A 25356-nucleotide genomic window follows, 5' to 3' on the forward strand; every position below is an offset into this window, starting at 1 on the left:
AAGACCTGCCTTGCAGGTAGAATAAGTGATGAGCTCCGAAAGAAAGGTAAGCAGTAGATAAATGGTTCAGAAAATGTGTTAAGTAGCTGCTAATAGAATCATCAAATGTAGATTTTTCATGGAAATTGAAAAGATATTACAGAAATTGTGGAAAAGTATTAAACAAAGAAAGGATAATGTCCACTGGGAAACGTTGAATTTAAAATTCACAAAGACTGTTGGGCTTTTTACTTCCTCTTACAGTTTTCTCAGAATCATTAATATTAATTGTGACTGTCAGAGAGAAGAGGTATTGTGTACAGTGTTTTCCAAACTTACCCATCCAGGGACCATTTGTCTTACAGAATCTCTTGTGGCTAGCATTTCAGCATAAGCATTTTGGGAAACACTGATGTAATCACAAAGTAATACTAACATGCGTATTATAAAGATGAGCTTAATAATTGTATTTAAGAAGTGAATTAAGATTGTTTTCTTATAATTAATTATATTCAATATTAACATAACCATAAAAGGTAGGCTGGAAGTACTATTGTGTACATGCATGCTAAATCCCTTCAGTCATGTCCAGCTCATTGTGACCCCATGGACTGCAGCACACCAGGCTCCCCTGTCTTTCACTATCTCCCAAAGTCTGCTCAAATTCACGTCCATTGAGTCAGTGATGCTGTCCAACCATCTCATCCTCTGCCACCTTCTTCTCCTTTTCCTAGCATTAATATTTCCCAGCATCAGGGTCTTTTCCAATGAGTCTTCTCTTTGTATCAGGTGGCCAAAGGATTGGTGCTTGACTATTCAGGATTGATTTCCTGAAGGATTGACTCCCTGGATCTCCCTGCAGTCCTAGCGACTCTCATGAGTGTTCTCTAGCACCACAATTCGAAAGCATCAATTTCTCTGCTCCCAGTCTTCTTTCTGGTTCAACTCTTACATCTGCATACATGGCTGGACAGTGGGCGAAAAACTCTAACTTTTCAGCCTCCTTTGGTGTTCTTTATTGGATGAGGAGTTTGTATCCATGGAGAAATTTCATCTCTGTTCTACTCTGGTTTTGTTTTGGCTGCTTTTTGGAGCCCTATAGCTGGACTCTAAATAAAAGTAATTGTTTTGGATAAAAATGAGCTCTTAATAGATATTCAAAGTGAGATATTATTTGATAACTTCACCCCTGTTTCACTGCAGATGATGTTGGCTGAATATCAGAGGGTGAAGTCAAAAATGCCTCCCGTAATAGAGCAACTGATGGTCCCTCATTTGGCGAAAGTGGATGAAGCTCTCCAGCCTGGCCTGGCTGCACTGACCTGGACATCACTGAACATTGAGATGTACTTGAAAAATGCTTTTGCAAAGATAAGTAAGTCTGTTTAAATGATTATTATTTTTCAATTCTAAAGACTGAGTTTTTGAGTTCTACTGTTTAATTTCTTATAGATATTATGATATACATAATAAAACGAGAAGTGTGTTCTTAAGTTGTTCCCTAAGGAATTTGGAGAAGGCTCTTGAGAGTCCCTTGGACTGCAAGGAGATCCAACCAGTCTATTCTAAAGGAAATCAGTCCTGAATATTCATTGGAAGGACTGATGCTGAAGCTGAAACTTCAATACTTTGGCTACCTGATACGAAGAACAGACTCATTTGAAGAGACCCTGATGCTGGGAAAGATTGAAGGCAGGAGGAGAAGGGATGAGATGAGGATGAGATGAGACAGAGATGAGACAGAGGATGAGATGGTTGGATGGCATCACTGACTCAATAGACATGAGTTTGAGTAAACTCCGGGAGTTGGCGATAACAGGGAGGCCTGGCGTGCTGCAGTGCCCAGGGTCACAAAGATTCAGATGTGACTGAGCGACTGAACTGAACTGAAGGAATTTTACCAAATATATGAAATCATTAATTTCCTGGAAACCATACGTGTGTGTGTTGTGCTTAGTTGCTCAGTTGTGTCCAACTCTTTGCAACCCCATGGACTGTAACCTGCCAGGCTCCTCTGTCCGTGGGGATTCTCCAGGCAAGAATACTGGGGTGGGTTGCTATGCTCTCCTTCAGGGGATCTTCCCAACCCAGGGATCGAACCCAGGTCTACTGCATTGCAGACAGATTCTTTACCAGCTGAGCTACCAGGGAAGCCCCGGAAACCATATATATTTGCTACTTAGTTTTATCCCCAGAGATTAACTACATTTTAAAATTATGCTTATTGTTGGGCATTAGACTTTAAAGGAACTTTAGAATCATTCAGCTCTTTATACTAACAGGTTAGTGTATTTTGAGATGCTGATTTAAAAGATGTGATTTGGACAGAGCAGACTGCTGAACAGCAGGATATATGGGAAAAGTTTAAGCAAACAGTTTTGTTCCTAAAGAGAGCTATACTACACTTTAAAATATACTTAAGGTGGTATATTCCATAAATTACAATTTCCCGAATGTGTACAAGTATATTGCAAAGAAGGAGCCTAGTCTCAGAGAATTCTGGGAAATCCACGTTAAACAAGTCAGGCAGGTTTCTTTTCTGGAGGACTTTTCAGAGCCCTTGATGTGCCAGTGTTTAGTGGGTCTCCAAAAGTGGGCTTCTATAAGTTGTATTTCCCAGAGTTCCTTGGCTGCCTTCTAGGAAAGCATGTTAACGCCTGATGGAGGCATTGTTTTAGAAAGACTAGAAACGGTCATTCTCCTCTTCCATGCAGTGTCCTCATCCCTTCATGGCTCAGTTCTCCTTGTTTTTGATAGCCCAGAATATGTCCCACTCCCAAGAAGCCCACTTGGACTCTTCTACGACAAGACTACTTCCTCTTGTGACCTCCTGTTATTTTACACTGAGACAAAAGGCTCTGCATTTCTGTTTCTTCTAATGGTTCCGTCTTTCCCCCAGACTGACTGCAGAGGGCTTGAAAAATTAGGCTGTTTCTTATGCTTTTGTATTACTTTGAGTTGGGTTTGTGCTAGATACCTATACGCATATGTATTCATAATTGCGATAGTCTTATACAGTCAATCCCTTTCCATTCATTTACTTCCATAACCCCTTATCCACCCTTTGCCCCCATCACCTCTTTTATGGATCACCCTTTTCTGAGCCTCTCTCCTACGTACCTGTTCTGATAGCTCCTTATGTTCTCCCTCCAGTCTCCCTCCCTCCCTTCCTCTCTCTGTGGCTGATGCAGTAACACCTCGTCTATTTATAGCCCAGATTCCCAGATTTTCAAGAGCTTGTCTTATTAGTAGGTTTCCACAGTACCTTCCAAATGCCTTAGAACGCAGAAGGGTCCAGCTGTTTACTAGATGCAATATACTCAAGAATATTTGATAGGTACTGGGTTAGGTGGAGCAGAGAAGTGAGGGGCTTATGGCTGAACCCTCCTACCCTCTTTGCTTTGCTTTGTAGCTTTGGGGACTAGGTTCAAAGACAACCTGTGAAGGGATCTTTGGGTATGAATGAGGCTCATTACAGTTTGAAGGTTGAATAATAGAAAATGCGTGATCAGACAACCATAGCAGTATAGGAGTGGAGAAGGTCCTTTGAGATGGAGGGGTGCTCAGGGGTCAACGCCAGCATAGGAGGAGGGGGCCACATGAATATGTGCAGATTCACAGCAAGCCTCCTGGGGGAGATGTGTTCAAGCTGAATCTGCAAGTTGAGTCAGAGTTAGGCAGGCTGAGAAAGCTGGGAAGCTGGTTAAAGAAAGAACAGTGTGAGAACCAAGTGTGAAATAGCTCTACGCATGCCTTCTAAGTCACTTCATGGAATCTTTGTGACTCCATGGACCATAGCCCACCAGGCTTCTCTGTTCATGGGATTCTCCAGGCAAGAATACTGGAGCAGGTTGCCATGCCCTTCTTCAGTGGATCTTCCCAACCCGGGGATTGAACCTGGGTTTCATGTCTACTGCAAAAGCTCTGTGGAGCAATTTTAATCCTGAATTTACTACTGAAATATAATCACTTTTTTTTTAAAAAGAAAAACAACAACATAATGCTTAATTTCTTTTATCCACTCTTATTTTTCTCCAAAGGGGACCTGGAGTTGCTGCTCGACAGGGTCAATGATTTGATCGAGTTCCGCATTGATGCCATCCTGGAAGAAATGAGCAGCACTCCTCTTTGTCAGCTCCCTGGGGAAGAGCCATTTACCTGCGAAGAGTTTCTCCAGATGACAAAGGTTATTAGAAGATTGATGCTTTTATTTAAACTTTATTTTGTGATTCATTTTTCTATAAAGGGCATTTTGGGAAACATCAATTGCATTTTTTTTTTCTCTTCCCATGACTGGTCTGTGATGGATGTTCTTTAAACGAGGAACCTTCCGACAATAATTTGAAAATGAAGAGGAATGTACCCGAGGGGTCAGGTAGACATGAAGAACAAATCATTTCTTTTCAGATCAGTAAGAGAGAAATTGCCACGGAATACATTTCTCATTTTCCCACAGTTTTTGAAGTGTTAGCCACTCAGTCGTGTCCTATTCTTTGTGACCCCATGTACCATAGTCAGCCAGGCTCCTCTGTCCATGGGATTCTCCAGGCAAGAATGTAGGAGTGGATTGCCATTTCCTTCTCCAGGAGATCTTCCCAACTCATGGATTGAACCCAAGTCTCCCACATTGCAGGGAGATTCTTTACTCTCTGAGCCACCAAGGAAGCCCATAGAGCTATTTTGTTGACGAGCTTCCAGTTCTAGTTCTAGCTTCTAGCTAGGGTTCATTAATAAAATAGTTGTTTGAAACAGCTTCTGCATAGAATTTCTTCTTTAGACATTTCTGTAGGGCAGCGTTTTCCAAACTGGTGTTCTGTGGTACATGGTTCTGGATCCATTGCTGGGGAACCTGGAAAAGACTAGGTCCGTGTTCAGTTGGCCTGGGGTCAAGACTGTGGTCTCCTTCCCCCTCCAGGTTCTGTTCACATTAATGTTTTATTTATTTATTTTTAAATTTTATTTTATTTTTAAACTTTACATAATTGTATTAGTTTTGCCAAACATCAAAATAAATCCGCCACAGGTATGTTTTAGAATAAAGACCTTCAGATGGTCTCCTGGGAAAGGGTCTAGTTAACTCTCTTTAATCCATTATTTCTCAAACATTTGCAAAGGGGACACTTTCTTCCCTGTGCCACAATTAGGATCCTGGGAACAGTGTTCCATGAAGTGCCCCTTTGGGAAAGTCACTTTAGCATCATTTACAACATTTCCAATGGGCATCCTGATTATAAAAACTCATCGGTGGTGACTTTAGTATGGTATGTCAGGAGTCCAGAAGACCATCCCCACTGGAAGGACTCGTGGAACTCAATCTAGTAGCAATAAAGGCTAAGACTTATTATAGTGATATAATAAGGATACACAGGCTTCTCAGATGGCTCAGTGGTAAAGTATCTTCCCACAGTGCAGGAGACGCGGGTTCAGTCCCTGGCTTGGGAAGATCCCCTGGAGAAGGAAGTGGCAACCCACTCCAGTATTCTTGCCTGGGAAATTCCATGGACAGAGAAACCTGGTGGGCTACAGTCCATGGGGTCACAAAGAGTCAGATGCGACTGAGCAACAGAGCGCACACACAGTAAGGATACAGTAGGACCATAAGGGAAAAGACAGGCAGAGTTTGGAGGAATGCACGCATGGGCTTCCTTATTCTTTCTCCCTCAGCCACAAAGAGCTCACTGTCTCTCCCTGCCCTCCCTGCTCCCACCCCACCATCACCCACTGACCCCCAGCAAAAGAAATGCAGTCACGAGTGTGCAGTATTTCTGCCCAGGAAAGCCCGTTAAGAGACTTCATGCCCAAGGTATTGACTGGATCTCATCACAGAGGTGGGCTTCCCTTGTGGTTCAGCTGGTAAAGAATCTGCCTGCAATGCAGGAGACCTGGGTTCAGTCTCTGGGTTGGGAAGATCCCCTGGAGAAAGGAATGGCTACCCACTCCAGTATAGTGGCCTGGAGAATTCCATGGACTGTATAGTCCATGGGGTTGCAAAGAGATGGACAGGACTGAGCGACTTTCACTTTCCCTTTTCATCATACAGGTGCTCTCTGCCTAGCATGCACCAAAATTCCAGACACCCAGATGGAAAGCTGGTTGGCAAGATAAACAACACTGTTTGCCCAGATAGTCTGAGCACAGAGAGGCACTCTCTGTAGCCTGTAGGAACCTTCCTAAAATCCAAGCTCCCAGACACCAGCCAGAGATCCACCTCATTAGCAGGAGAACAATCTCAGGCCTGCCATGTTAACCTTTTTCTGCATATATAGTCATCTTCAGTTTATATTAAATTTGTATATAGTCAAAATTAAATGTTCACATTTTAGAAATTTCTCCATCATCCTTATCTTAGACTCACTGTCTGTGTGTAGACCCCAAACTGTACCTCTTCTCTTTTGCTCATTTGCTGTACTCCCACTCTGAGAAATTATTGGGCTCCATGGTTTTTAATATTACCCCACTGGATAATTGCACTCATCTCACACGCTAGTAAAGTAATGCTCAAAATTCTCCAAGCCAGGCTTCAGCAATACATGAACCGTGAACTTCCAGATGTCCAGGCTGGTTTTAGAAAAGGCAGAGGAACCAGAGATCTAATTGCCAACATCTACTGGATCATTGAAAAAGCAAGATAATTCCAAAAAAACATCTATTTCTGCTTTATTGACTATGCCAAAGCCTTTGAGTGTGTGGATCACAATAAACTGTGGAAAATTCTGAAAGAGATGGGAATACCAGACCACCTGACCTGCCTCTTGAGAAACCTGTATGAAGGTCAGGAAGCAACAGTTAGAACTGGACATGGAACAACAGACTGGTTCCAAATAGGAAAAGGAGTACGTCAAGGCTGTATAATGTCACCCTGCTTATTTAACTTCTATGCAGAGTACATCATGAGAAACGCTGGGCTGGAGGAAGCACAAGCTGGAATCAAGATTGCCAGGAGAAATATCAATAACCTCAGATATACAGATGACAGCACCCTTATGGCAGAAAGTGAAGAGGAGCTAAAAAGCCTCTTGATGAAAGTGAAAGAGGAGAGTTAAAAAGTTGGCTTAAAACTCAACATTCAGAAAACCAAGATCATGACATCCAGTCCCATCACTTCATGGCAAATAGATGGGGAAACAGTGGACACAGTGGCTAACTTTATTTTTCTGGGCTCCAAAATCACTGTGGATAATGATTGTAGCCATGAAATTAAAGGACACTTACTCCTCTGAAGGAAAGTTATGACCAACCCAGATAGCATATTAAAAAGCAGAGACATTACTTTGCCAACAAAAGTCCGTCTAGTCAAGGCTATGGTTTTTCCAGTGGTCATGTATGGATGTGAGAGTTGGACTATAAAGAAAGCTGAGCACTGAAGAATTGATGCTTTTGAATGGTGTTGGAGAAGACTCTTGAGAGCCCCTTGGACTGCAAGGAGATCCAACCAGCCCATCCTAAAGGAGATCAGTCCTGGGTCTTCATTGAAAGGACTGATGTGGAAGCTCAAAGTCCAATACTTTGGCCACCTGATGCGAAGAGCTGACTCATTTGAAAAGACCCTGATGCTGGGAAAGATGGAGGGCAGGAGGAGAAGGGGATGACAGAGGATGAGATGGTTGGATGGCATCACTGACTCAGTGGACATGGGTTTGGGTGAACTCCGGGAGTTGGTGATGGACAGGGAGGCCTGGCGTGCTGTGGTTCATGGGGTCGCAAAGAGTTGGACATGACTGAGCGAGTGAACTGACTGACTGACTGGTTCTTAGGATTACTTTATAAAAGTGCAAAATTTTAAAACAATTAAATTTAAAAGCAAATTTTAAAAGTGAGAGTGTTAGTCGCTCAGTCATGTCTGACCCTTTGCAACTCCATGGACTGTAGCCTGCTAGGTTCCTCTGTCCATGGGGATTCTTCAGGCAAGAATACTGGAGTGGGTTGCCATTCCCTTCTCCAGGGGATCTTTCTGACCCTGGGATCAAACTTGGAACTCCCACATTGCTGTGCTGTGCTTAAATGTTCAGTCATGTCTGACTCTTTACAACTCCATGGACTGTAGCCTGATAGGTTCCTCTGTCCATGGGGATTCTCCAGGCAAGAATACTGGAGTGAGTTGCCATGCCCTCCTCCAAGGAATCTTCCCAACCCAGGGATTGAACCCAGGTCTCCTACATTGCAAGCAGATTCTTTATTGTCTGAGCCACCAGGGAAGTCCCAAGAATATTGGAGTGGGTAGCCATTCCATCCTAAAATATTAAAAAAAATGGGAAAAGTAGCATTTTTATATATTACACTGCCATTGTGATAATTTGGTATATTGCCTTTTTATATTTGTGATCCTTACTGTACAGACTGCAGATTTGTAATGGTGTTTTTTTCTTTCTCCCACTTACTTTTTCTTCTGAAAATATTTCTCATGTTGCTACAAGGCCACCATTTTAAGGATGCCTTCAGAATATTCTATTGAGTTGATGTGTCCTAATTTACTTGCTTTGCTATTGTTGGATAGCTAGATGATTTCTAGTTTTGCTCTTTTGCCAAGAGTACAATGAATATGTTTATATGTTTCATGCTTTTTATTCCCCTTTAGGAGTATTTCCTCCTCCAAAAAAAATGTGTCTTCATTTAATAGCTGTTAATATTTGTAGCCAAATTGCTTTTCAAACTGATGATATCAACTTAAAATGCCATCTGCAATGTAGCAGTACCAATTTCACTGTCTTCCAACAAACTCTGCTTTATTATAATTACTGTAAATTATAATAAAATTTTTGTTAGAATAAGGTACATAGTAGAGCAATGCATTTATTATAATAAAATACAACAATAAATGTATTGCAAGTAATTATAAATTATTAATTTTACCCTAAGTAGCAAAATCATAAAGCCTAATTTTAATTTGCATTTTGATTACCAAAGTGAATGATTACCAATATAAAAGAATGCTTTCTCTTGAATTCATTTACTTTTTATAATTCATTTTTTCCTTCAAGAATTTTTTTATGGAGCTTCTGTGTGAAACACTGCTTGGGAATAAGACAGTGAACAAAACAAGTGAAATCTCTGCCATTGCAACGCTCGCTTTCAAGTGGAGGATGTAGAAAAACAAGCAAACAAAAAAAGCCAGTGAGCAAACAACATGCCTAGTTCAGTGGAGGAAAGTTAAGAGGATAGTGGAGAAAAGGAGTACCTGAAAGGGAGTAGTGGTTTTATGTCGATGGTCAGGGATGACCTCTGTAATTACACATCTGAACACAGGAAGTGAGGGAGAAAGCCATGTGACTATGTCTGGGGAAAAGCTTTCCAGGCAGTGGGAATAGGAAGTGCAAAGGTCCTGAGGCTTATTCTTATGGTAGAAAGGCACTGAGTTGAAGTCCGTTGATTATATTCATATGCTGGGGTGGAGGAGATCAAGAAGAGAAGGAAAAAGGGAATGGTTGGTAAGTGTAGTCCCAGGGAAGCAGGCGAGTGTGGCTTAGAACTTAGATTGTGGGATTTTTTTTTTTTTTAAAGCAGCTACTTGTGTTGTTTAATTTTTAAACTTTTATTTAATTTACCTATTATTTATTTTTGACTGCTCTGGGTCTTCATGTGGTGCATGGATGTCTCATTGCGGTGGCTTTTCTTGTTGCCTCACATGGGCTCTAGGTGCCCGGGCTTCAGTAGCGGTGGCACCTGGGCTTAGTTGCCCTGTGCCAAGTGGGATCTTCCTGGACCAGGGATCGAACCTGTGGCCCCTGCATTGGCAGGTAGATTCTTGACCACTCAATCACCAGGAAAGTCCCTCGTATTCTTAACTAGAGGGATAAACATTGTATTCCTGAAAAATGAGGAAAGAGAGTTGACGATGGATGCTGGTTAGTCTTCTGGATGAGGGCATGGGGTCAGGGCCAGGTCACGGGGAGGATAGTGAAAGGATTTGAGGGGACAAGGATTTGAGAACACAGTTGTTCTGGGGCCTGGCAGGGAATGTGACTGGAGTCACATAAAATGATTCCTGGGTAGCAGTAGGAGCTGGACTGCATTTGGGGGCCGTGAATTCCCAGTGCCAAGCCCCTGTCTTGCCATGACCTGTGTGTGCAAGTAGAGATTGTAGATTATCTGATCATTTGGGTTGGACTTCTCCTGCGTAGGGCCCTGGAAGGCTGAGGGGTTGATGGAGTAAAGGCTGTTGGCAAAAGAATGATTGATGTGAGACATCATCCTTAGGGGAGGGTGTGCAGAGTCAGAGGGTTTATTAAGGGTGAATGTCGTGGCTGATGAGGAGGTAAATGAACCCTGAGGCTAATGGAGTGGAGGGTCCATGAGGACATTAGAGCGTCTCAAGGTGAACCATGGTTGAAGCTGGAGACCATGACCCACCCACAGTCTGTTGCTTCATGGGCTTGTTTTTTCAATTAGGTGGTAAATCACTGACTATATCATCTCTTTGTCTGTCTATTTGTCTTGATTAAAGTGCCCCAGTATATTCATTTGTATTTAGTACACTCTTGAGAAATGTATAATCTAGTTGGAGGGGAGGGGAATACTTAGTTAGTTAGGGGTTGATGATGGATTGTTGGCAAAGGTGAACAGGGAACGGAGCAGATTCATATGAAATAGAAGAAGCTTCGTGGGAAGAGAGGCTCTTCATGGCTTTTGGACTTATTTCCTCCACTGCTGGAGAAGTTAGAGTGATTGTGGTCCATCTATTCACCAGTTGGTTCTCTCATCTTTAATACAGTCCTTTACAGGATGCCTGGCCTGGGTTAGTGTGAGAAGTATGGCCAAACATTGCTGGAGGCCAAAATCTCATCTGCAGGCTGGACCTGTTGCGTTGCTACCATTACTGATGTGCTATCAATAGCTAGATAAACAAATATGACATGATGCTATTTTTTTGATAGGACCTTTGTGTAAATGGTGCTCAGATACTACACTTTAAAAGCTCTTTAGTGGAGGAAGCAGTTAATGAGCTAATAAATATGTTGCTGGATGTGGAAGTTCCATCTAAGGAAGAAAGAGAGAAAGTATTCAATGTGAATAGTGATGATTGGAAAAACGAAAGTTCAGGTAAGAGAGGGGGGTAACGGAAGGGTCTTGTTTTTCTAGGACATGCCTGAAAACCAAAATTTAATTTTCTACTTCGCAGTGAATTTCACACTCTAATAAGACCCTCCCAGTTTTATAAGGACATTAATAAATCTGAAATTAGGATTCGGGGCACACTTGAATGATGGCATGTTATTAATTTCCATTACTTTTTGTTCAGCTCTACAAACGTGTACTTCACACTGGTCCTTGTTAGCTCTCTTTGCATTTAGGTATAAGTGTGTGTTTTTTCACTTTATCAGTAAAGTAGGATGGATTATGGGTTGGAATTCCCACTGGAGTATGTCTACACCAGAGCAAGTGGTTTGTGGAACAGATGAAGACAGTGAGAGGCAGAGAAGGGATGCTGTTCCCCAAGGGTTTGTGGTTGTTTGTGAAAGAGAGACCCCAGAGAGCCAGCACCTAGGACCCCAGCCCTGTCTTGTTTTTGCATAGCTCCTACCTCTCCTCCTATTCCCATGAGTCAAGGATGAGAGGTTGCATCAGTCCACCTTGTTCCCCCAATGTCCTCTTCCTATCCTTTGATGGCCTCATTTCATAAGAAGTATGACATTTAAGTGTTATTAAACTTGCACGTAGGTGCGTATGTGCGGGCTCAGTCCTATCCGACTCTTTGAGACCTCATGGACTGTAGCCCACCAGGCTCCTCTGTTCATAGGATTCTCCAGGCAGGAATACTAGAGTGGGTTACCGTTTCCTCCTCCAGGGGATCTTCCTGACCCAGGGATCAATCGATTATGTGTTTTGTGTTTCCTGTGTTGGCAGGCGGGTTCTTTACCACTGCACCAATTTATCTTAATGTTCTTCTTTAACTGCAATAGATGCCCCCCTGCCCCCATCTCTTTCAATTTCTCTCATTTTGTAACAGCAAAAAGAGAAGAAGAAAATTCTGATGCCTTGACTTCTTCCCTTAATGCCGGGGCAGGCCTCCTGCCTTTGATGACAATCTCAAGAAAGAAGAAAGAGATCGAGGTGTTAGAGGAAGGAGCCCGAGAGCTGCTCTCTCACTTCAATCACCAAAACACGGACGCTCTTCTGAAAGTTACAAGGAACACACTGGAGGCCGTCCGCAGGCGCGTTCAGTTCTGCAACATGACGAGCTTCCGGGGTAACTAGCTCACAGCATTTGCCTCTTGGCTTGCCAAGCCTGGCCTCTGGTTGTGTGTGCATGTGTGTGCGTTCCTGTTAAATTTAAATAATCCAAACCCTCACCATTTCTTCAGTGCCTCTTTGTACATTTATATAATATGAACTTGGATTATCCCAGCCGTTGGATGAAGTACACACTATCATTTCTCTCATTTAAGACTGATAAGACTGGAGTCCAGGAAAGTTAAGTAATTGGCTTAAGGCCACTTAGCTTTTGTTAATAACATAATAATCAACATCACATTTAATATTTTTGTAATAAGATGAAAACCTGTGAAATGAATTGTTTTAACTAGTAAAAGAAGAAATACTTTAAAAAGAAGCTATATAGAAACATACTTTCATTGTTAAATCATTAGATTATTAGCCAGTCTTATAAAGAAAGATTTTATTAATGTCATAACCTCCAAAGCAGAAAATTATTATTATTTTTTTTGCTATTTTCATGTCAATTTAGTACTTTCCAGCTTGTTTCTCCATTCTTAAAACAGTCATCTCTCTTCAGCACCATTCAGAAATTGGTTTCCAAAAAAAAAAAAGTAATTGGTTTCCCAGATGGGCCACAAAAACCATTCAAATCTAGAGACATTCTGAAACTAAACTTTAAATTGAAAACATATAAAAACAAAGTAACAATAATTAATTAAAACTGAAAAAGTAATAGGATAATAAACCTTTTTATTGATTTTGAACATGGACACCTAAGGGAAAGCAGTTAGTTAACTCTAATAGTTAATTAAAAGTGGATGAAAAGAAGTGGAAACATTGAAAGAACTTTTTTTTTTCCATATTCTCCATATATATTTATTTATTTATATACATACACAGTATTTTCCCGTCGTATTTATATACACACATTGTATATTCAATGTATATATACATACATTGTATATATTGTATGTATATTTATATACATACAATATATATTCCCCCCAGTATTTTTTTTTAATTTTATTTTATTTTTAAACTTTACATAATTGTATTAGTTTTGCCAAATATCAAAATGAATCCACCACAGGTATACATGTGTTCCCCATCCTGAACCCTCCTCCCTCCTCCCTCCCCACACCATCCCTCTGGGTCGTCCCAGTGCACCAGCCCCAAGCATCAGTATCGTGCATCGAACCTGGACTGGCAACTCGTTTCATACATGATATTTTACATGAAAGAACTTTTGATTGGCAACTTGGTTTATTATGTTTTATTTCACTTCAAAATGGAGGATAGTCCTTTTCTTTGACATGGGGCTAATGTTTGAACTTAGCAACTGTTGATATGTTGGATATTGTCTGCTGTCTTCCCCAGCTTTACATATTACAGGTATTTCCAATTGTATAGAGTTGCACACATGCATATCCATATTTATATACCCATAACTATGCCTACATCCAACTTTAAAAGTCCCTCGGATATAAATGGTGAATTACACTTTATTTTGTCCCTGCTCTTTAACCGCTCCCAATGTGATATACTCTGATGTATATCAGCGTGATGATAGTGATGGTAGAAAGACATATATTTTATCTGAAATTCCAAGCTGGCGTTTGTTCTGATAGTCTTGTGTTTTACCCCTTACTTACTTATTCTATATTTAATTTGCTGGCATCCTGTTATTCAGACAGTCTCATCTTCAATATTTTAGGTAAGAGTTCCTATAATTATATAATCTGCCCACTCCCTGCAGCCAATTTTCTTTATGGAGCATGTACCCATAGATTGTAATCAGCAGAAGATGGCTTGGGTTCTACTGAACTGCTGTGTTCCACTGAGCAAAACTAGATCCTCTATTAGTTTTTACTCATTCACTCATACGTTCAGCAAACTCATATTGTCTGATGATATACCTATTATGTATTTATCTAGGTGCTTTTGTTTTTCTGGTTAAAAATGAGATTTTATCTTTTTCATTAAAAAAAGAATCTTTTTAAATGAAAAAGATGAAAGCTTCCCTATTCTGTGTTAACTCAGACAGTAACAGTGCCTCTAAAGTGAAGCAGAATGGTCTGCCCATTTTCCGGGCAAGCGTCATTCTGGCCATCCCCAACATCAGCATGGCCCCAGCCCTTGAAGACATACAGCAGACGCTGAACAAAGCCGTGGAGTTCGTCGTCACTGTCAGCAAGGGGGTCAGACAGTGGAGCGGTGAGCCGGTGTCCAAGGTGGGTTTGGCATGAGGAAACCGTTATATGTGGAAGCTGCTTCTTTTACAGGTGACAGGGGACTGAAAGGTGTCCTTTTCCATTGCAGAAAAAGATGCAGGAAAGAAAACTGACTGCTCTGCAGCATAATGAAGACAGTGATTCTGATACTGAAATGGGAGAAAACGAACTTCAAGGTAAATGTTCTTTTAGTTCTTTCTGACTAGTCATTCTAAATCAAAACCTGTTGAGCTAAAATGTATTTCCATCCCCCTGCCCCCGTGCATGATATTGTCTGATCAGATTGTGATATTAATCTATGAGTCAATTTCATGTTTGTGAAATACAGATTCATGTATTTTATATCACCATGATAGTGAAGTTTATTCTTATTTTTTAAAGATTTATTTATTTATTTATGGCTGTACTGGGTCTTGGAGAAGGCGATGGCACCCCACTCCAGTACTCTTGCCTGGAAAATCCCATGGACGGAGGAGCCTGGAAGGCTGCAGTCCATGGGGTCGCTAAGAGTTGGACACGACTGAATGACTTCACTTTCAATTTTCACTTTCACGCATTGGAGACGGAAATGGCAACCCACTCCAGTGTTCTTGCCTGGAGAATCCCAGGGACGGGGGAGCCTGGTGGGCTGCCGTCTATGGGGTCGCACAGAGTCGGACACGACTGAAGCGACTTAGCAGCAGCAGTACTGGGTCTTCGTTGCTGTGCCTGGGTTTTCTCTGGTTGAGCGAGCGGGGGCTTCTCACGGCAGTGGCTTCTCTTGTTGGGGAGCACGGGCTCTAGGCCTGCAGGCTTTAATAGTTGTGGCATGTGGCTCAGTCGTTGCAGTTCTCGGGCTCTAGAGCACAGACTCAGTAGTTGTGGTGCACGGGCTTAGTTGTCCCATGGCATGTAGGCTCTTCCTGGACCAGGGATCGAACCTGTGTCCCCTGCACTGGCAGGCACATTCTTTATCACTGTGCCACCAGGGAAGCCCCTAAATAGTGTGTTTTAAATGTATATATCAAAGATATACTGGGGAACAAGAAGGATTTTAGCCTCACAGTTTAAAGAAAAGCTTGTCATTATCACAATGAATATTTCCTGATTTAAGAGATCTTGAGTATTTTGACACATTGTGTGCCCTGTTTCGCTTACATAATGTGATTTTTGCTGTATATCTCATGATTTTCATTTATGCTATTGTTGTTGTTCAGTTGCTAAATTGTGTCCGACTCTTTGTGACCCCACGACTGCAGCAGCCAGGCTTCCCTGTTCTTCACTATTTCCCGGAGTTTGCTCAAACTCATGTCCGTTGAGTCAGCGATGCTATCCAACCATCTCATCCTCTGTCGTCCACTTCTCCTCCTGTCCTCAATCTTTCCCAGAATCAGGATCTTTTCCATTGAGTCGGGTCTTCACATCAGGTGGTCAAAGTATTGGAGCTTCAGCTTTATCATCAGTCCTTCCAATGAATATTCAGGGTTGTTTTCCTTTAGGACTGACTGGTTTGATCTTGCAGTCCCACAAGAGTCTTCTCCAGCACCACATTTCGAAAGCATCGATTCTTTGATGCTCAGCATTCTTTATGGTCCTACTCTCACATCTGTACATAACTATTGGAAAAGCCATAGCTTTGACTATATGAACCTTTGCCAGCAAAGTGATGTCTCTGCTTTTTAATGTGCTGTCTAGGTTTGTCATACCTTTTCTTCCAAGGAGCAAGCATCTTTTAATTTCATGGCTGCAGTCACTGTCTGCAGTGATTTTGGAGCTCAAGAAAATAAAATCTGTCACTATTTCCACATTTCCCTCTTCTATTTGCCATGAAGTAATGGGACTGGATGCCATGATCTTAGTTTTTTGAATGTTGAGTTTTAAGTCAGCTTTTTCACTCTCCCCTTTCACCCTCATCAAGAGGCTCTTTAGTTCCTCTTTGCTTTCTGCCATTAGGATGGTGTCATCCCCATATCTGAGGTAATATTAGGGAGTATATCACATTCAAGTTGCTAATGATAGATGATAAATGTAGTCTTTATTTATTCAAACTTCTTTTAAAGCAGCTGAGCAAACAGCAGAGCTTGTGTAATTTTCAATTAGTGCTCATATCCCTTGAGATGATAAATAAACTAACCACCAGGAAGGCACTGAAACAAGTCCCTCTTTAAAATAATCTGTAACCAAAGAGGATAAAGGCAGAGTGCGCAGGCTCAGAGGTTGCAGTGCATGGGCTTAGTTGCTGTAAGGCATGTGGGATCTTGCTTCCCCAAGCAGAGAATGAACCTGCATCCCTTGCACTGCAAGGTGGGTTCTTAACCACTGGACCACAGAGAAGCCCCTCTATCGCTTTTATAAAGAAGATTTTCCGAAGTCCTTACTTTACTTACAGTGCTAGTCACTCAGTCGTGTTTGACTCTTTGTGACCCCATGAACTGTAGCCTGCCAGGCTCCTCTGTCCATGAGATTTCCCAGGCAAGAATCCTGGAGTGGGCGGCCGTGTCCTTCAGGGGATCTTCCCGACCCAGGGATTGAACCTTGGGCTTCTGCATTGGCAGGCAGACTCTTTACTGTCTGAGCCACCAGAGAAGCCCTCTTACTGTTACAGAAACTCGCTCATCTTTTTTAAAGCATGTTTCTATACTATTGATATAAATATTTCTCTCTTTTTTTTTCCCTTTAGATACCCTTGAGATAGCATCTGTGAACTTACCCATTCCTGTGCAAACCAGGAACTATTATAAGAATGTTTCTGACAACAAAGAGATTGTAAAATTAGTCTCTGTGCTTAGCACAATCATCAACTCCACCAAAAAGGTATGCCAAGAGGATTTGCAGCCAGGCTATTTTGCTTTACAGCACAGACCTGTGTGATGTCCAGCATTAAAGCTTGCCCTTCATGTAGCCTGGGCCCACCCTCTGTGACTTCAGTGAGCAACTTATGGAATCTTGTATGTGCTCAGCAAATGTTTAACTCAAGATTTTTCATTCCAGATTGCAAGGTGAAAGAGAACTGTCTTTTCTGTTTTCTTATATTGTCTCCTGTTTAATGCCTTAAACTACTTATGTACTTATATACCACTAGTGCAAATAAGTCTGTTAAAAAATTTGATACTTCTCAAAGCCCAAGTCAGACTTCACTTTCAAAAAGTCAGTGATGCTGGAACTGGCTTGTATCATTTGAAATAGAGTAAGATTTACACTCTAATTTTGTATTTGTGTATATCAGATGAATGTTTATGTATATTATAATGTGGAAATAAGATAATACTGAATATTGAAAATATTATCAGCACAAACTTGCCCTGGACATGGATATAAATTCAGGTTAATTTTTTTCTTCCAACCTCTTCTTGTCTCAACTTTCCCTTTTCTGTTCAGGCAAATCTGTTTTCATGGTCAAAAAGACTCAAAATTCTAACATCAATTTCTCCTTAAAAGAAAATATTCACATTGCCACTAAGACCTGCTGACTCTTTAAAAATGTTTCTCAGTGTTGAGGAAACAGCTGTCACTCAGCAAATATGTCTTTTCTATTACTCAGTTTTGATAGAATGAACTTCTTTTGTTTGAAAGTGTTTTGAAAATCTGCCTTTGCTGTAACCATGTGAGGAAATATTAAGTTTAATTTTAATGTATTCCTGAGGGAACTGGAAGCTTTTGCATTTCTGAACTTTCTATTTTCCTTTCTTAATATCATGAAGGTCCTGTATTTAAGTTTGCCCTAGGGACTGCGTTCACATAATTCAATTTATCAAATATTTGTCTAGTGCTTAGTTTATCAAGCTCTATACTAAATGTAAAGGTAAGTAGAGTATTTTATGATGATAATAAGCATTGAAGGATCCTTTCCAATCCTCAGTAATTGTAGAAAACACAATAAAATAGACAATAATAAAGTTCATTACTTTCTCTGAATGTAAGCAGCCAGTATTATGAAAATCTAAGAGTAAGCCCTAGTAGTTGAAATTAATATCCTACTGGCACCAAAATATTTATGTGTGTGTCATTTTTGTTACATTTGCCTTTCTATTATATGAAGGAAATGTACGGATGTTAGTCTTTGATATTTGGCAAAACTAATACAATTATGTAAAGTTTAAAAAATAAAATTAAATTAAAAAAAAAATAGAAAAAGTTGGGACTTAGAATAACTTGAAGGACTTTATCCAGATTGATAGGATGGCCAAATTGTTTGTGGAAGTATATATGCACACTTGGTCACAGTGTTAAATGTGGCCCTCCATAGCCATCAACCCTTCTGGATTTTGTGTGACTGACCTTTCCTCAACCACAGAAAATCCTCTGATCTCAGCCCCTTTCCTCTTACAGGAGCTAACTGAATCAGAATGTAAACTTGACCTACATTCAGCTCATCCAAAGGTTGGCCATCAACTTATAATACTGCCTGGCTTGAAAAGATGAGCTGGACCAAATAATCAAAATAACCATGGCAATTAAAATAGCTTAAATAAATCAACCATACAAATGTAGTTCATGTAATTTTCCTTTAGATTCTAGGTTACCTCTGCTTTCAAAAGTCCCAATTTAATCAAGTTTAGACACTTTCAGATAAAATAAATGAGAGTCTAAAACTTATTTAGGTAGAGTATGTTCTTAATAATATAAACTCTTGGATGTTGAAAGATCGGGATTCTGGAATTTCTACCCATATTTAGGGGTCCTTGATGATCTGTAATTCATTCTCCAAACCATCATCCATTTGTGAGAATGTCCACATGCTGTTGCAATGCATTCTGGGTGTGTATGTCAGCATCTCAGCTCACGCCGGGGGATTGGCTGTGGTTGGGACATACAGCAGCAGGCTTACCTTTCTGCATTTTCATGAGTGGGAAGTCTCAACACGCATTAAGCCCGAGGTTCTGAGTGACACATTAGCTTCATGTTGGGCATGGCGGTAAAGCTATCCTTGGTTTGGTACAACTTGGTGAAATTTACTTAATTGGACCATTTAGAATGAAGTTGGAAATGCTCTTTTCTTTCAAATAATGGCATTTTCACTCTCAGCTTAAAGTTTTTTTTTTCTCATTCAGATGTAACTCTGAAATTATAATATTAGTCAGTAGAAAAAGTTGATTGCCAAGAGCTTAGATTAGATGCCAACATTAGAATGAGGAGACAAATCTTAATTGTTTGGAGATGATATAATTATCTACCAAGTAAATCCAAAAGTGCTAATCTGAAAAGAAAATATGGCTTAGTAAAGAGTTAAGTTAGTAGTAAGTTGAAAGATAGGCATTTCTGATGAAATACAGTAAATATGTTCCTAAGAAGCTTGATTTGCAACATTGCACATTTAATAAAATAGGGATTATGAGAAAAATGGGGTTGGGAAGAACATACAAAATGAAGGAAATTCTGTAACCAGGGTAGTTAACAAAAAACGGTAACAATCATAGTAAGATACTAAGCCATTTAATGACATTGTAATGAGTATGAAACTTTACTATCAAAGATGAAAGAAACTTGGGAGAAGGTGATGTAAAAAACAGTTAAAAATGCTGAGTTATGGAAACAACAGTAAAATATGCAAAAATCAGGTCTAACTGTGCCAAGAACATTCTCAAAACAAAGTGGAGATCAAATTAACCCAAAAGAAAGAAGGGGCAGAAAGCATTGTGGCTCTCTGTGGATTGCTGCTTTAGTGAGTACAAAGCAAAGTACTGGGAAAAATAACTCTTGAAAATGTGAGCCTCGTGTTATATTGACATCATTTCCTATTTGCCAATTGTGAGAGAGCCAATGCATCTTACAGAAGCATACTTTGTAGCAAACAGGACCATTCATTAAAAAACCAACTGAAAAACAGTTTATATGCCATTCATATAGTTATAAGAATAGTGGGAAAAGGTCATTTTTATGATAACAACATCATTGGAGAATACCTAGGAGCATACATGATGAGAAGTTTGTAGGGTCTTTATGAAGATTTCTCTAAAACTTAACAAGGAAGTTAGAAAGGAAAGATGAGAAGATATACAGAAATATTTAACACTGTATGGATGTCAGTCCTTATCTAATATATTTATGCATTTTGTGTGATTCCATGCAGTCTTTCAATGGAGTTGGATGCTGGATGTATCTGTTTGTGTCTCTATATCTAATCTCCATACTCTGAACTTAGGGAACAAGTCAATGGGTTTCCTTTGAGATTTCCAGTGGATTTCACCCATGAGAGTCTTGGAGGAGCTCTGAGTGGAAGAAAGTGACCTCAGAGTATTTTTTTACCCCTGTAGCATCACCCTCTCCTTGGTATGGTTTTGAGCTGTGGTTTTTGACCTGAGGTCCAGCTCCAATCAACTGGGCCCTGTCCAAAAGAGATTTCATGGACTCAACTCGCTGCCCTACCCTCCCAGAAACTGTTCCTTTCCTTTTTGGCTAGGATGGTAGTTCTATTGTTACCAGTCCTGGGTTACTAGTTCATTGTTGTATCCGGGTCCAGTTCTATGGCATCTTCAACTAGTCACATGGTTCACTAATTAAGCATGTTAATGAATTGATGGGAACCCCTAGCAATTGGCAAATATATGCAGAGTACATCATGAGAAACGCTGGGCTGGAAGAAGCACAAGCTGGAATCAAGATTGCCAGGAGAAATATCAATAACCTCAGATATGCACATGACACCACCCTTATGGCAGGAAGTGAAGAGGAACTAAAAAGCTTCTTGATGAAAGTGAAAGAGGAGAATGAAAAAGTTGGCTTAAAGCTCAACATTCAGAAAACTAAGATCATGGCATCTGGTCCCATCACTTCATGGAAAATAGATGGGGAAACAGTGTCAGACTTTATTTTTGGGGGCTCCAAAATCACTGCAGATGGTGATTGCAGCCATGAAATTAAAAGACGCTTACTCCTTGGAAGGAAAGTTATGATCAACCTAGATAGCATATTCAAAAGCAGAGACATGACTTTGTGAACAAAGGTCCGTCTAGTCAAGGCTATGGTTTTTCCAGTAGTCATGTATGGATGTGAGAGTTGGACTGTAAAGAAAGCTGAGCACCTGAAGAATTGATGCTTTTGAAGTGTGGTGTTGGAGAAGACTCCTGAGAGTCCCATGGACTGCAAGGAGATCCAACCAGTCCATTCTGAAGGAGATCAGTCCTGGGTGTTCTTTGGAAGGAATGATGCTAAAGCTGAAACTCCAATACTTTGGCCACCTCATGCGAAGAGTTGACTCATTGGAAAAGACTCTGATGCTGGGAGGGATTGGGGGCAGGAGGAAAGGGGGACAACAGAGGATGAGATGGCTGGATGGCATCACTGACTCGATGGGCGTGAGTCTGAGTGAACTCCGGGAGTTGGTGATGGACAGGGAGGCTTGGCGTGCTGCAATTCATGGGGTTGCAAAGAGTCGGACACGACTGAGCGACTGAACTGAACTGAACTGAACTGATTGTGATGTTGTTTTTTATTCTTCCTTTTCTACACAAATCTGTCATTTATATTCTAGGAAGTTATTACATCCATGGACTGCTTCAAACGCTATGATCACATTTGGCAAAAGGAGAAAGAAGAAACTATTATGACATTTATTATAAAAAACCCCTCACTTTCTGAATTTGAATCCCAGATTCTCCACTTCAAAAAACTAGAGCAAGAAATTAATGCTGAGCCTGAGTATATCTGTGTGGGTGCCATTGCCCTGTATACAGGTTGGTTCATGTCATGAAAGTTCAACAGTATTTTTCTGTCTCTTTACCTAGGTTAGCATTCCAGAGAGTTCTAGCTTTCTTAAAGATTGACTTTCCTTTTATGAGCCTCAAGTTGCAAGACCAATTTGTAGATTTTGTTTTTAATCTCTTCTGCATAATTATTTGGAGAAGGCAATGGCACCCAACTCCAGTACTCTTGCCTGGAAAATCCCATGGATGTAGGAGCCTGGTAGGCTCCAGTCCATGGGGTCGCTTAGAGTCGTGCATAACTGAGTGACTTCACTTTCACTTTTCACTTTCATGCATTGGAGAAGGAAATGGCAACCCACTCCAGTATTCTTGCCTGGAGAATCCCAGGGACAGAGGAGCCTAGTGGGCTGCCGTCTATGGGGTCGCACAGAGTCGGACACGACTGAAGCGACTTAGCAGCAGCAGCAGCAGCAGCAGCAGCATAATTATTTATTCTGGACTGTTTTGGGACACTTTGATGCTAAACTTTGAAAATAAAGGCTAATTAAGAGAAGGGAGGAGTCTCATATTTGGAATTAAAATGTACTGTTTTTAATAAATAACAACAGCAAACATTTGAGGCTTATCTACAAGTTTTCTTAGGTACTTTTTTGGAGCATTTTGAAATGTGTTTTCAATTATTGCAAAACAGACTTTATACAATCAATGAATATACAATAATGTGTTGTTGTTTGGTTGCTAAGTCATGTTCAACTCTTTTTTGACCCCATGGATCGTAGCCTACCAGGCTTCTCAGTCCATTGGATTTCCCAGGCAAGAATACCTAGTGGGTTGCCATTTCCTTCTCCAGGGTATCATCCTGACTAAGGGATTGAACCCGCATCTACTGCATTAGCAGGTGGATTCTTTACGACTGAACAGCCAGGGAAGCCCTAATATAATAATTAGGAAAGACTAATTTTTTTTCAAGTTTGGTTTTTCATGTGTTAAAGGGCTCTTGGCTGCAAAATATTTACTATTGGTGAACAGTTGCATTGGATCTCCTCATTCTTGTTCACGGTTTTCAAACTGAACATGGACATTTGGGTTTTACAGCCGATCTGAAGTTCACCTTGACTGCTGAGACGAAGGCCTGGATGGTTGTCATCGGCCGTCACTGTAACCAAAAATACAGAAGTGAAATGGAAAACATTTTTACACTTGTTGAAGAATTCAATAAGAAACTGAATCGCCCCATTAAAGACCTAGATGATATTCGAATTGCCATGGCAGCACTGAAGGAAATTAGGGAGCAGCAAATTGCCATTGACTTTCAAGTGGGACCCGTCGAGGTAACTGATAATCACTTATTTATGTGTCAGTAGGAATATCTCCAGATGTGATGGCTATTCGAGGAAGTATTGACCAGGTCTGGACTGGAGTTACAAATGGATGCTAAACCCATGATCGATGATTCCAGTAATGATGATATCTGACCTTATAGAGTGACTCATATGGGTTAGATCTCATCCTTTCCTTGGCATCTGAGGTCCCTAAGAGCAGAGCCTGAGATGAGGGTTTCTGCATGAGTGATTTATTGGCAAGTGCTCATGAGAGAAGCAGAGTGAAAGAAACGGGGAAGGACCAGGTTGAGTGTGGGAGGAAGCCATGCGGGGATGTGATCTTAGCTCTAGACTATCAGCCTGACCCCGGAGGCTGTTCTGGAGCATGAAGTGTACCACTCAGTTGACCCCACCTTGAGGCAAGGGGGACTGTCTTTACTCCCCCAAAGAGTTGATCATTGACCATAATCTCTCCATGAGGAGGCTCCTATCAGTTCAGTTCAGTCGCTCAGTTGTGTTGACCCTTTGTGACCCCATGAATCGCAGCACACCAGGCCTCCCTGTTCATCACCAACTCCCAGAGTTCACTCAGACTCATATCCATCGAGTCAGTGATGCCATCCAGCCATCTCATCCTCTGTCGTCCCCTTCTCCTCCTGCCCTCAATCCCTCCCATCATCAGAGTCTTTTCCAATGAGTCAACTCTTCACATGAGGTGGCCAAAGTACTGGAGTTTCAGCTTCAGCATCAGTCCTTCCAGTGAACACCCAGGACTGATCTCCTTTAGGATGGACTGTTGGATCTCCTTGCAGTCCAAGGGACTCTCAAGAGTCTTCTCCAACACCACACTTCAAAAGCATCAATTCTTCAGTGCTCAGCCTTCTTTACAGTCCAACTCTCACATTCACACATGACTACTGGAAAAACCACAGCCTTGACTAGACTGACCTTTGTTGGCAAAGTAATGTCTCTGCTTTTCAATATGCTATCTAGGTTGGACAGAACTTTCCTTCCAAGGAGTAGCGTCTTTTAATTTCATGGCTGCAGTCACCATCTGCAGTGATTTTGGAGCCCCCAAAAATAAAGTCTGACACTGTTTCCACTGTTTCCCCATCTATTTCCCATGAAGTGGTGGGACCGGATGCCATGATCTTTGTTTTCTGAATGTTGAGCTTTAAGCCAACTTTTTCACTCTCCACTCTCACTTTCATCAAGGGGCTTTTGAGTTCCTCTTCACTTTCTGCCATAAGGGTGGTGTCATCTGCATATCCAAGGTTATTGATATTTCTCCCAGCAATCTTGATTCCAGCTTGTGTTTCTTCCAGTCCAGCGTTTCTCATGATGTACTCTGCATAGAAGTTAAATAAGCAGGCTGACAATATACAGCCTTGATATACTCCTTTTCCTATTTGGAACCAGTCTGTTGTTCCATGTCCAGTTCTAACTGTTGCTTCCTGACCTGCATACAGATTTCTCAAGAGGCAGATCAGGTGGTCTGGTATTCCCATCTCTTTCAGAATTTTCCACAGTTTATTGTGATCCACACAGTCAAAAGCTTTGGCATAGTCAATAAAGCAGAAATAGAGGCTCCTATCAGCTGATGACAATTTTCAAGGGAAGAAGGCAGCTCAATTCCTACAGCCAACATGCCCAACAGCCAGGATGCAAATGTCAGCTGGCAAACAGGACCTGGATGGGGCATTGATGGTGTCCATTCATGAGTTTACTTCATATTAACTTGTTTCATCCTTGCTACAACCCCCTACATAACCACATGGAAATTTGGGGTCAGAGAAGTCATGCAGTTTTATTATTGTTGTATATTACTTTGTTTTTATCATATCTTTTCTAGATGAAAATTCTTTATTAGGAATGGGTTGCTATATTCTTCTATATGAGACTTTTATAACTGTAGCATTAAAACAATTTCAGATATAAAATGTTGTCTTTTCATCATGTGTATTAGTTGTTCAGTCATGTCTAAGTCTTTGTGACGCCATGGACTGTAGCCCACCAGGCTGTTCTGTCCATGGAATTCTCCAGGCAAGA

The 25356-nt window shown here is 41.0% G+C and overlaps 1 protein-coding gene across 1 annotated transcript in view; it reads left to right on the forward strand.

Moving 5' to 3' along the window:
- The window catches only part of DNAH5 (dynein axonemal heavy chain 5), a 336311-nt gene that overhangs the window by 106991 nt on the left and 203964 nt on the right, over positions 1–25356 (forward strand). Inside the window, exons 16-24 of the mRNA XM_045163647.1 lie at positions 1183–1354; positions 4020–4165; positions 10851–11016; positions 11924–12163; positions 14173–14363; positions 14452–14539; positions 17023–17156; positions 21814–22015; positions 23081–23316. Of these exons, the coding sequence (XP_045019582.1) occupies positions 1183–1354; positions 4020–4165; positions 10851–11016; positions 11924–12163; positions 14173–14363; positions 14452–14539; positions 17023–17156; positions 21814–22015; positions 23081–23316 (1575 nt within the window). The remainder of the gene's footprint in view (positions 1–1182; positions 1355–4019; positions 4166–10850; positions 11017–11923; positions 12164–14172; positions 14364–14451; positions 14540–17022; positions 17157–21813; positions 22016–23080; positions 23317–25356) is intronic.

Source organism: Bubalus bubalis, chromosome 19 (assembly GCF_019923935.1).
Source record: "Bubalus bubalis isolate 160015118507 breed Murrah chromosome 19, NDDB_SH_1, whole genome shotgun sequence".
NCBI classification, from domain to species: Eukaryota; Metazoa; Chordata; class Mammalia; order Artiodactyla; family Bovidae; genus Bubalus; species Bubalus bubalis.